Source organism: Microcaecilia unicolor, chromosome 1 (genome assembly GCF_901765095.1).
Source record: "Microcaecilia unicolor chromosome 1, aMicUni1.1, whole genome shotgun sequence".
Classification (NCBI taxonomy): Eukaryota; Metazoa; Chordata; class Amphibia; order Gymnophiona; family Siphonopidae; genus Microcaecilia; species Microcaecilia unicolor.
This window is the reverse complement of record NC_044031.1, coordinates 452,794,678-452,808,017: the sequence shown is the minus strand read 5'-3', so window position 1 is coordinate 452,808,017 and position 13,340 is coordinate 452,794,678. Positions and strand designations below refer to the sequence as shown.

The window sequence follows — 13,340 nt, the reverse complement described above, 5'->3', positions numbered from 1 at the left end:
TGTTTTTAGGCTGCTTGTATCCCTTCCCAAATTAGCATGAACCAGCCATTCTCAACTGGGAGGGGTAAAAGAAACCAATGCTAAGTGCTTATGAGAAAGTATATTTTATTCACTTACCAAATACAAATACAATAGCTTCTCATGAGAGATCAATTCAGTAACATTAAAAAGCTGCTTACTGTCTGCATCTCTGAAATATTCTTCTGAGACGGCAGCTTATATCGTTTGTTTCAGACAATGATTTGCATGACTCTCTTTCTGCAAACTGTCCTTCTCACAGATTATTATCTGGTTCCCTTAAACTGTTAGGCAACATTCTTCTGATGTTTATGCTAGTTTCTTTCCCAAGGCCTCCCTTGCCCATAAGGGTATGATAAATACCAGAGATCATGCAGGCTCATCAATCTCTGATAGATTCCAGAGTCATACAGACTTATCAATCTCTGTCCTTTTAACCCATTCCATAATGCATATCTGTGCTCATAATTCTACATCTGCCCCCTTGAAGGCCTTGTAATAAGGACTTCATTTATATTAGGTTTGTGATCCTGGTGTTACAGAAAACAATATACACACACTAGTGGACATATCAGTGTGACACACTGTGTATGCAATTAAAAGAATGTGTGTGATGGGATAACATAACTCCCTAACTGGGTACTGGTGTTTCGAACCCTGAAATCTTTTGTTCTGTGTCTGAAGGATAATACTGACATTTGGTCAAGTTGCTAAAGCCAGATGAAGAATGTCCAAGAAAATTGTGATCACCTGTCCAGTCACTCTCTCCCACACTTCCTGCAAATGCAAGCCTTTCTAAGCTCCCAAAGGTTGATCTCCACCTTGCAAAACTCTGATCCCATGTCTTCAGTTCAAGAGAGAACTCAAAACCCATCTTCTTTCTGAAGCTTTTAGCTTGCCTGCCTCTTAAGTCTCCTTTTGATTTGTAGCCTCTCTTTCTCTGTTCTGTTTTGCACCTGTCCCTCTCCTTTTCTCAAACTCCTATTATTTTTATTATTGTAAACATCATTGATGCCTCATCCGCCTTTTGCAGTATATCAAACACAATAAATGAATAAAACTTTTCATTTTGCCTGGCCCTGGAGAAGGACAGGAGGGGAAGGGCTGGATTAAGGAGCAGGGTAGCTTCTCCCTGCTTTGCACTGTGCTCTTTCCAATCCAGTGTCACACTGTTCCCTGCATGTGGCATATTTTGATTAACCAACACCACCTATTTCCCATACATGCTGAATAATGGGGCTTCTACTGTATACAGAAATGTATACCAGCTCCCAGAAAAAGTAATCCAAAGAAAAAATAGATCAAGTAATTTATAGATTTAAAAAGAGCTGCAGCACTTTGCTCATATAGAGACCTTGCATGTACAGTACAGTTTCCTCTAAGTCGAGCGGGAGTCCTCCAACGGCATTGCTACCAGTGGGCAGTGGTGCTTCAATATTTTATTTTCAATAGCTAGAGACAGGCAGGTTCCCTAGAGTCCTGCAGGTCTTGCCTGTCCCTCACTGTTGAAAATCTGATAGTGAAACAGCACCATCCACTGGCAGGACAGTAGGTGGAGGACTCCTGCTCAGCTTAGAGAGAACAGTGCTTACATGTAATTATAATCCACTAATCATGTACTGTATATAGCTTTTGATATAGCATCCTTTGTTCCCAGGACACTTTTTGAAAACAGGCAAGAGGTTACCTTTGAGTATTGCTGAGCACTAACGAACCCAGTAGAGTCCTATATTCAAGATTCTTCTATGGCGGAGCTGCAAGGCCCCAGTGGATCATACTCTCTCTCAAGAAAAATCCACGTATGCAGTATTCCAAACTACAATTGTTTATTGAAAACCACATTAAAAGTTTCTCAGACAACAAAAAAAAACATGTGTAGAGTTTCAACAGTCCAAAAATTACAAAAATAATGTTTTGCTGAGTGACTTAGCAAAAAATTGGGTCGTCATCTTGCTCCCAATAGGATTCATCCTCTCAGAAACCCCCTTTGGAACTAGATAATTCTCTTCTCCCAGGGAGTGTAAATAGAAATAACCTGGCTGATAAACACTGCCTCCAAGATGAGCCTTTTATCCCCAAGACTTGGGAATATCAACAATCCTAAGTACTGCTGTGAGTCCCTTCTGGACCCCAATCCAGTTAGATTGATAGATGAACATACCCTCTCCCAGTAGAAAGGAAAGGCAGTTTGTCCTTCTCCTACAAACTTGAGAGCCAAAGCCCATTGCTGCCTTATAGAGACATCTAGCTGTCCATCCCTATAATGTGTCTTCTTAAAACAAGTTCGTCACTCATTAAATTTGTTCCTCCCATGTCCAGCTCTCAAAACTAGAAGGTTCCACATTTTAGTCTAGTGGGCTTTATATCCAAAAGCCCTCAGTATCTTACTGTATGTATTCTGTACAGGTAAGAAATCTACGACCTGAAGTATTTTTTGTGCACTAGTTAATCGAAAACTAACTTTACATTTAAAATGCCTAGCTTATTAGTTATGTATGTGTGTGTTTACACATACATATATATATACGTATGTATGTGTGTGTGTGTGTGTGTGTATATGTATATATATATATATATATATATATATATATATATATATATATATATACACATACACTAGTAAAAAAAAGGCCCGTTTCTCACACAAATGAAACAGGCGCTAGCAGGGCTATCATGTAATGACGATTATGGGAACCGTTAGGAGAAATGTTCTGTCATGATAAGTAATAATTGGGAAGGGTGTATAATGAGTAATATGCTCCAGGGGTGTGAGATACGGATTGTTTTATCTATGTTTTTTTTTTTGTTTAAATCTTTTTTTTTTGTTATTTTTATTTATAGTATTTTTAAAAGATAAAGAGTACACAGACTCCATCCATGTCCAGCATTTCTCCTCTCTTCCCTCCCCTCCATCCATGTGCATCTCCTTCCTGACTTCCCTCCCCTCCATCCATCCATGTCCAGCAACTCTCCATTCTCCCCTGCCCTCTCCTCCATCCATCCATGTCCAGCAACTCTCCATTCTCCCCTGCCCTCTCCTCCATCCATCCATGTCTAGCAACTCTCCATTCTCTCCTGCCCTCTCCTCCCTCCATCCATCCATCCATATCCAGCAAATTTGCTCTCTCCCCTGCCCCCTCCATCCATCCATGTCCAGCAATTCTCCTCTCTCCCCTGCCCTCCCCTCCATCCGTCCATGTCCAGCAATTCTCCTCTCTCCCCTCCTTTCCAGCGATCTCTTCTCTCCCCCTGCCCTCCCCTCCTCTCCTGTCCAGCGATCTCTTCTCTCCCCCTGCCTTCCCCTCCTCTCCTGTCCAGCGATCTCTTCTCCAATTACAGCCATCTCTTCCCTCCCCCTGCCTTCCCATCCATGTCCACCGATGCTCCCTGACAGCCCTCCTCTCTGTTCCTTCCCCCCCTGCACGTTTAACCCTTTTACTTTCAGGCGCAGCGACCGCAGTGAAGAGGACAACACAGCTTCTCCCTTCCCTCATACAGTGTCCCGCCTTCTGCGATGATGCATTTCCTGTTTCCGCGAGGGTGGGACACTGTGTGAGGGAAGGGAGAAGCTGGAGGCGAGCCCGCTTGTGTTGTCCTCTTCACTGCCGTCGCTGCATCTGAAACTAAAAGGGTTAAACACGCGCAAGGAGGGGGGAGGAACGGAGAGGAGGGCTGTCGATCGGGGAGCTGAGGGCGGGAAGGAGCGGAGGGACCATCCGAGAGCTGCCTGGTTGCAGTGCTGCATTTGGGGGGGCAGCAGCCAGGGGAAGGTCACGGCCAAGCCTCTTATACAGGGCGCCTATGTCTGTCCTCCCATCCCATCCACGTCCATCAATTCTCCTCTGCCTTCCCCTTCCTCCCTCCCCTCGATGTCCCGCGATTCTCTCCTCCTGACATCATTTCGCCTCCAGCGTTCCCTTCCCCCTCATTGTTCCACCCTCTGATGTCATTACGTTTTGACGCGAGGGCGGGGCAATGGGTGGGAATGAATGTTACGAACCCAGGCATCCAGACGTAGAATATTGGAGGTGCAAATTATTATATATTAACAAACAAAAATAGAGGCACGATCCAACAAAAAACCACAAAGATATGAAAAAGAGTTCAGCACAATATGGGAAAAGTCTCTTTTATTCTAATGAGTCCAGTACGGCCACATTTTGGTTTGCACTTACATCAGAAGCATAAATAATGTCCTGTAGCCTTATTCAAGTGGTAAAATTATTTCAATAATCCACTTACGTTAGGCTTCAGTGACCAGGAGTTTCATTAACCTGTGGCTTGAGACCGGTCTTCAAAAGTGGATTATTATTGGAATACATCTTGTTGATATAATTTTACTAATTAGAGTTTGAATAAAACTACAGGAGTATTGTTTATTCCCCTGATCCAGGTGCAAGCCAAAACATGGTCACATCAGACTTGTTTGAATAAAAGTGAATTTTACCATACTGCGCTGGTCTGTGTATTTTATCGAACTCTTTTATATCTTTATGTATGTTTATACGTACACGCATACACACACACACATTTACTAGTAAGAGCATATGATCTATGTCCCTTCTTGTTTTTTAATTCTGCAGAATGTGTGAATATGTAGATCACCTTCATGAACACTTCAAATATCCTGTTACAATCAAGAAAGCGGTCTACATGCCTCCTCAGGTATTTCATGATGATGATTGTTGTGGTTCATTTACAACGCACTCTTTGACTATACACACCTCTAGGATCATAAGAAATATGAACATAGCTAGAATGTATCTGACACATCGTTTCAGTTTATGAACCACAGCACTAAAATGCTGGGCTATATTTTATAAAGATAGGTACCTATAACAGAATAGTAGCACAGCAGCATCCAGGGGACAGGCCTGGTCAAGTCTCAGCCATAACTGATTTTGAAAGCCTATGTTGAAAATGTATTAAGCCAACATCTCAAAAAGAGGTTACCTTTTGGAAATACAATATGTTGTCTTTTCATGTGTTCTCAATAAGGCAAACAAATTAATGACTAGACTTGTTATAGGTCTTCCCTGTGGCTGACAATGTGCCAAAAAAAAAACCCAACACATGCTGTAAAGCTGTACTATACATTTTTATAACACTCACTAGCAATAAAGAACAGAACATTGTGTGCTATTGTATCTACTAGTTTCTGGTTTGAAAGAGTAACTGGAGAATTGAATTGCTAGTTTCTAAGAAGTGAGTGTTTTAAAAGTGTTCAACTGAAGTGATAGTGGTTGTGTTGCGTTTTTCAGTCTGTAATTCAAATCTTTACCTATGGACTATTGCCCAAAGTAGGGATGGGGGGGAAATATTAGCATAACAGAAGTCAATGGGGGAGTAATTCTAGAAAGTGGGCATCAACATTTAGGTGCCAAATACGCACGTAAATGACTAGAATACTGGCATATATTTGCGTATGTGTGCACAAAGGCACATAAATACCAGTATTCTGGCTATGCACTTAATATTGTGCCTAAATGCAGTGTTCATTTGTGGAAGTTGGTGTACACATGGGTGGAATCTGGTGGGGTGCACAGTTGTAATTGTAAATTTTAGAATATGATAATTAACACGTTATCCAACAATCTAGACGCAAGCATGTACACCAGCTCTACGGCTGATGTAAATGCTTGCACCTGAACACAGGCATATATATGTGGGTACACAAGTATTCTACAATGAAAATTAGGTGTCCACTTCCCTTTATAGAATAGGCTTCAAATAGGCACCCTTATAATTGTCCTCACAGTGCCTGGTGCATATTCAGCCTTCACTAATACTTTTTAAAAAATGGTGTTCAGGTATAAATTCTGGCAACAGATCATCCAGAGTAGCCTTTTCAGAAATACTCCCCATTCCACGCACAAGACCCAAGAGACAGGCAGAGTTCCAGAACCTCAACGTGTGGTTGAGACTATGGCGCAGGAATGAGGAATTTAGATTAGTTAGGAACTGGGCAACATTCTGAGGAAGGATGTGATGAGCTTCACCTTAATAGAGATGGAACCAGGCTGCTAGGCTAAGATTTACAAAAGGAGAGAGAGCAGTTTTTAATACTTTAAAATAAATAGGAGAAAGTATTTGTTCACTCACGTTGTCGGAGGATGTGGTAATAGCAGTTAGCATATCTGGGCTTTAAAAAAGGTTGGACAAGTTCCTGGAGGAAAAGTTCATAAACTCCTATTAAAAGGGTGTTGCTTGACTATAGACTGTCACTGCAAGAATCAGGTTATGAAGGTCATTCAACTTCCTTTTATGCAGCTCCGTAGGTTTAGTTGTCGATTGCATTGTGCTTTAATCATTTTGTTTTTGAAGATCAAAATTTTTAACAAATCTCAGGAGTAGCTATGGGAGTTACTTTTGCTCACACCATAGCAATATGAGAAAAATAAACGCATCTGTGAGAAATAAAAGTTTGCATGAAGTACAGAGATGGTAAGAAATACCATCTTAAAAGCCAGAGAATGTAGTAAAAGCAGTTATCTTAGGTTTGGATAGCTTCCTAAAAGAAAAGTCTGTAAGCCATTATTAAAATGGACTTGGGGAAAATCCACTGCTTATTTCTAGGATAAGTAGCATAAAATGTACTGTTTTGGGATCTTGCCAGGTACTTGTAACCTGGATTGGCCACTGTTGGAAACAGGATGCTGGGCTTGATGGACCGTCTGTCCCATACTTATGTTCTTAGATAAAATGCATTCCATCCATTAAAAAGGTTGAAGGAGGACCAAATGACTACTGGCATAGTCAAAGAGACTATTAAAGGCAAAAAGTATCTTTAAAAAATGGGAGGCAGACTCTGAGTAAAGTGGGAAAGAGCATAAGATAGAATAAGAGAGATTTTCAGAAGAAACTTGCCATAGATGCAAAAACTAACAACTCCGAGTATATCAAAAACAAGAGGCTTCTACTGGAGTCAACTGAATCATGACATAACCAAGGGTAAAAAAGTGCTTGAGGAAGACAGAGCCATAACAGAAAAACTAAATGAGTTCTTTGTTTTGGCCTTTTACTCAAGTGGATTTTGGGAAGATAATAGCTACACTGGAAACACTCTTTGAAGATGATGATTCAAAGTAACTGAAGATATGACAGAGCAACTTCACAAATAGCAAATTACCTGGACCAGATGATATTCATCCCAAAGTTTTGTAGAACTCAAGTATGGAATTGTGAACCTGTTACTGGCAATATCTAATATAATTCAAATCAAACTTGTGGGGTTTTCTAATATTATGCCAATTTTTTTAAAAAGGCTACAGGGTGATTAGGAAACTTCAGGTTTTCTTTATTTGATATATACTACTAAAGGATATAATATTAAGACAGAGGAGGAGAGGGAGGAAGTGACATCACCAAACAGTATGGCAGTCTGAAGATATTGCTCCTGCTCGCCCATGCTATTTTTCGAACTGTTTCCCCCAGCATCTAAGCTTCAATCAGCTGATTTTGACTAGAACAGCAAGGAGAAGAGTCCAGGCTACCAGAGACGAGTTTGCAGACCAACTTGTCACAGTTCACGTATGCGGGAGGCACGACTGCAAACCGCTAGGCGGACTCGGAACCACCGCCCGTGCGCACCTCGCAGCACTCAGAGAGTTTGTCGCCCCGAGATCTATCTGCATCTGGGGAAGGCCAGGACTTAGCAGAGAGAACTCCCTCGATCAACCTAAAAAATGGCTACAGGAGAATCGCTCTGACCTGAAAGCTGTTCACTCTGAGCTGGCCTCAATAGGGGCAGACTTAAGAGGTGAAATCCGGGATCTGGGTAATAGACTGGAAGAAGTGGAAAGCCGAGTTGTGGAGCAGATGGAGGAGATGGGATCCCTAGATCGCAGGGTGTCGGATGTACACTTGGGCTACCAGCAATTAGCTGATAAAATCGAAGATCTGGAGAATGTGGGGAGGATTGGTTTGGAGGTTGAATGATGGTTGGGAGTGGAGGGAGAGGGGTGTGAATGGAGGAGCTGTTGATGGCTGGAGTGGGGGTATGAAACTGTTTGGATGCCAGATATAAAATTAATGCTCCTGAATGTCAGGGATCTGAATGTGCCTATGAAGCGTCAGCTTCTATTTCGGGAGCTGGTTCGTTTGAAGGTGGACATTGCCCTGATTCAGGAGACGCATCTAAAGCCGCAACACGAACATTTGTGTAGACATCATAATTACCCACTTCTTTATTTTGCATCTAACCGTGAGGGGGGCAAGACAAAGGGGGTTTTGATAGCGTTTAATGATTCCTGCCCTTGGTGCATTGAAAAAAACTATTCGAGATAGGGGGGTTGTTTTCTATTAGGTTTTTCAGTGGGGACTCAGAAATACACTATAGTTAATGTATATGGGCCTAATGCGGACCACAATGAATTTTTCCACCAATTGGATCAGTTATTACTGACACATGGGGAGGGGTCAGTGTTAGTTGGGGGGGACTCAGTGGTGTGCTGGAGCCGGCTCGCAAGAGCCGGTTGTTAAATTTTTTACCATCTTGCGAGCCGATTGTTCTTCAAGGCAAGCCGGCTCTCCTCCCTCCCTCCCCCGAGCTACAGAGTCCCAGGCTCCGAGTCCAGTGTACATACCTGAAGAAGGCAACCACCCTGGTTGTCCAGTGGATTCTTCGGGGCAGGCAGACAGGCAGGAAAGATCCCCAGTCTTGCCTGTCCGCTGCCGGCGCCGACCCTCCCCCACTGCCGGATCGCTCTTTAAAAATGGCCGCTGAGACTTCTGCTGAAGTCTTGGAGGCCGCCCTTGTAAGTCTCGGCGGCCATTTTGAAGAGCGATGCAGTAGCGCTGCGGGGGAGTCAGCACCGGCAGCAGGCAGGAAAGAGTGGGTATATTTTCTGCCTGCCCCGAAGAATCCACTGGACAACCGGGTTGCCTTCTTCAGGTATGTACTGGACTCAGAGACTGGGACTTTGTAGCTCGCGCGGGGAGGAGGAGAAGAGCAGAGCCGGCTTGCCTTGCACCGGGGCCAGATGGCTTTATAAGATTTTTGAAGCTTTTGGCCCCTCTCCTTTTGAGGGTGTTCAACTCATTACAGGAGGCACAAACACTCCCGGAGACTTGGAATTTGGCTCTTATTACAGTTTTACCTAAACTGGGTAAAGACCCGCAACTATGTAGCTCCTACAGGCCGATTTCTTTACTAGGGGTGGACTATAAAATCTTCACTAAGATACTGGCATCTCATTTATTACATTACCTTCTACTTCTAGTGCAGGAGGATCAGGCAGTGTTTGTTCACGGGCATCAAACTTTTTATAACATTTGCCGGGTGCTTCACCTTATTTACTGTGCTCATTCCATGAAATTTCCCATGTGTCTACTCTCATTAGATGCAGAGAAGGCGTTCAGTAGGGTGCACTGGCCCTTCTTGTTTGCAGTTGTGGAGAGAATGGGAATATTGGGCTGTTTTCTTCATTGGCTATATCTTTTATATAAGGGGCCCACTGCTTCAGTGCAAGTAAATGGTAGCCATACCTCTCAGTTTCCCTTATTCCGGGGAACAAGTCAGAGCTGCGCTTTGTCTCCTCTCTTGGGGGTCAACTTGACTAAGTGCCTAGAGGATCTCTATGAGGCAAACTTCCCTGCTAAAATGCGAGAGCTATTCTTAGAATTGGAAAGGTGGGAGGGATTGGCGATCTCTTGGCTAGGATGCATAAATGCGGTTAAAATGATTTTGCTCCCTAAATTGCTATATTTGTTTATGGCACTGCCAATCTCTATATCTGATAAATTCTTTCAAGGCTTGCAGAGGAGAATGTTCTCTCTCATTTGGAAAAAGAGACCCCCACGGGTGCGTCGAGCGGTAATGTGCTAACCGCAAGCTCATGGGGGAATGGGAGTCCCCTCGTTCTTTCTTTACTATCAGGCAGCTCAGGAGAAGAGAAAGATTTGGACAGTGCTGGAGCAAACTTGGTTTGACCTATACCCACTGAGGGCTATCCACTGGTTACCCGAGAGATTATTAAGAGGGGGTGGTTAAAATAGCCCCGCCACTTCTTCAGTGGCCTCTTAAGACCTGGTGCGCGATTAGAGGGCGCTTCTTTCCAGGGCGCACACACTTTCTGCATATGCCTATACGATTTGCACCGAGATTTTTCCCTGGGGTATCCTATCCCTGTTATGGCAATTGGGAACAATTAGGTCTATGTGAGCTTGGGCAAGTGTGGGAGGATGGGGGACTCTTAGCGTTTGGGGCAGTACAAGAAGAATACGGGATACCTTCACCCAATGCATTTCAATATCACCAACTGTGAGACTTTATCCTTAGGCGAGCAAAGGGGGAGTTAAGTCTAACAGAAACGCAATTGGAGCAGGCGACGGCCGGTGGGGGGGAGAGGGGGGATATCGAGAATCTATAAGGCACTGCTCCAGCAGACCAAACCTGTTATTTATTATTTACAGAAGTGAGAAAAGGCATTGGGGGTCTCTTATGAATACACAGAGTGGGAAAGGGTATTCAAATTCTTGCTTAAAGTATCGGTCTCAAGCTCCCTGGTAGAGAATGGATACAAGATACCTTATTGCTGGTACTATACTCCCAAAAGATTGGTTAGAATGTTCAAGGTGGGATCAGCCTTATGTTGGTGCCAGTGCGGGGAGGAGGGAGGTATGTATCACATCTGATGGTCTTGCCCTTCTGCACAAGAATTCTGGACCAAAGTTTTGAAATTTGTGTTTAGTTTGACTGAGATCAGTTATCCCAAGAAAATGGAACACTGTCTCTTGCATGTTAAACCACAGGGTGTGAACTTGAACACTCAACAATTGGTTACGCAAATGTTTGTGGCTAGTAAATTAGTATTGGCGGCAGCATGGAAACAACAGTCTTTACCTGACATATCTGTGATATTATGCAAGCTGGATTATATCCATCTGATGTCTAAACTCACAGCGTTACGTACAGGTAGTATACTAGCCTATCACCGCATTTGGGACCCATATGTTCTATGGTCATCTCACCCCGAACCTGCTCCGCAAAAATCCTAGATGTAGATGGGAGGGAGGGAAGGGGTGGGTGAGGAAAGGGAGGAGGGAGGGGGTGGACGGGCATGTTGCGATAAAAGAAATGTCAGTCATCTGTTGGTATCTTTTATGCTTATTATTGTGAACCTAAGTTGTGGTTGGTTCAGATGTTATATTATTCAACTGCATTATATTTCAATAAAATTACAAATAAACAATTTAAAAAAAAAAAAGACAGAAGAGGAGAGGGCTTATTTGAGATTGAAGGTCCTAGATTTCAAAAGAACTAACTTTGCCGAGATGGGGGAATTTCTCAGGAAAGAGTTAGTTGGATGGGAACAGCTGAAGGGAGTAGAATAGCAGTGGGCAAATCTGAAAGGAGCTATCTTAAAGGCGACAAACCTTTACGTTAGAAAATTACATAAAAGTAAGAGGAAAAGAAGATTGCTCTGGTTCTCAAATGTAATAGCTGAAAAGGTAAGGGAAAGAAGGATATCCTTCGTACATTACAAGATGACTCAGAAAGAGGGGGATGGGCAAAAATACTGGGAAAAGCTAAGAGAAGCTGGAAAAGCTGTCACGAGTGCAAAGAGGCAAATGGAAGAAAAGATAGCCGGTAAAATTGGGGGACAAGACTTTTTTCAGATATATAAGCAACAGGAGGAAGTGCCATAATAGAGACTCAAAGTTGAGGGGAGATATATGTAGAAGCTGATAAGGATAAAACTGAACTGCTTAACAATTATTTCTGTTCTGTGTTCATGGATGAAAGGCTGGCGGTAGGACTGCAGAAAACAAATGCTAAGAAGACTGTGTTCGTGAGGAGCTAGCTAAACTAAAAGTAGGCAAAGTGATGAGGCCTGATGGGATACATCCGAGGGTGCTCAAGTAACTTGGAGAGGTTTTGTCAGCTCCGCTGTCTGAATCTTCTTTAGAGTCTGTGGAGTGGTCCTGGAGGACTGGAGAAGGGTGGATGTGGTCCCTCTGCACAAGAGCGGAAATAAGGAGGAGGTTGAAAATTATAGGCTTGTCAGTCTGACCTCAGTGGAGAGCAAACTTATGGAAATGCTTCTAAAGGGGAGGATTGTGAGCTTTCTCAAATCAAATGGACTGCAGGACCCGAGGCAGCACGGCTTCACTAGAGGCAGGTGTGTCAGACGAATCTGATTGATTTCTTTGACTGGGTGACCAAACAGTTGGACTTGGGGGGGCGCACCAGATGTGGTGTACTTGGATTTTAGCAAAGCTCTGCACAGGCGACTGATAAATAAACTGAGTGCCCTTGGTATGGAACCTAAAGTGACTGACTGGGTTAAAAACTGGTTAAATGGAAGGAGACGGAGGGTAGTGGTAAATGGAGCTTGCTCTGAGGAAAGGGATGTTATCAGTGGTGTACCACAGTGGTTGGTCCTCAGGCTAGCCCTCTTTAACAGCTTTGTGAGTGGCATTGGAGAAGGACTGTCTGGTAGAGTTTGTCCCTTTGCGGATGATACCAAACTCTGTAACAGGGTGGCCATGCTCGGGTGTGGATAGCATGAGGAAGGATCTAGCGAAGCTTGAAAAATGGTCCAATAATTGACAACTAAGATTTAATTGTATTTACTAGCAAGAATAGGTTATTACAAAAATACTTCATCAAATTAAAACCACCTAATATATCACTCTCCAGAAATATCAAACAATATCATTACACCAGACTCCATATCCATATATATACTCAAAAACAACACTAACATAAATGTCCATCAATAGATGACAATAGGAAGACTCTAAGCCACTTTTCATTGAAGTAACCATCTGAATAGTGAATCCACAATTTATAAATCCCATGTTCAACTATGAGAAATATGTGGATCTTTAAAGGGTCCTTTAAATAAGTAAATGCCTTGCAGTTGCAGTCCACAAAATCTTGATGTAACCAATGATCATCATTAAACTGAAGATCCAAATACAACTTGAAATTTTTCTTGTTGAGAGCTCTACACGAGACTGTGTTTCGCCAAAAGCGTCCTCAGGAGCCATTAAAGTGCCACCTAATTGTAGTGGCTGTTATTTGCCATCAAACCTCATTTTCAGTGCGTCCTCCTGGACAGGAACTGTGTGGGTTCAACTGCCAAAAATGCTGTATATGGGTAGGGAGTCTGGTGTAATGATATTGTTTGATATTTCTGGAGAGTGATATATTAGGTGGTTTTAATTTGATTGGAAGTTTTGCAATAAAAAATCTTTTATTGCAAAATTATAAGTTTTATAATTTTGCAATAAAAGATTTTTTGTAATAACCTATTCTTGCTAGTAAATATAGTTTATATTTGAAGAATAGTTATATTTGAAGTTCCCAAATATAT

General features: G+C 42.7%; 1 protein-coding gene across 2 annotated transcripts in view; it reads left to right on the top strand.

The window, feature by feature from the left end:
- The window catches only part of ENOSF1 (enolase superfamily member 1), a 166,861-nt gene that overhangs the window by 140,636 nt on the left and 12,885 nt on the right, over window positions 1-13,340 (top strand). For both annotated transcript variants that reach the window (XM_030212979.1, XM_030212972.1), the window contains one exon: window positions 4,602-4,683. In XM_030212979.1, coding sequence (XP_030068839.1) covers window positions 4,602-4,683 — 82 coding nt within the window. The remainder of the gene's footprint in view (window positions 1-4,601; window positions 4,684-13,340) is intronic.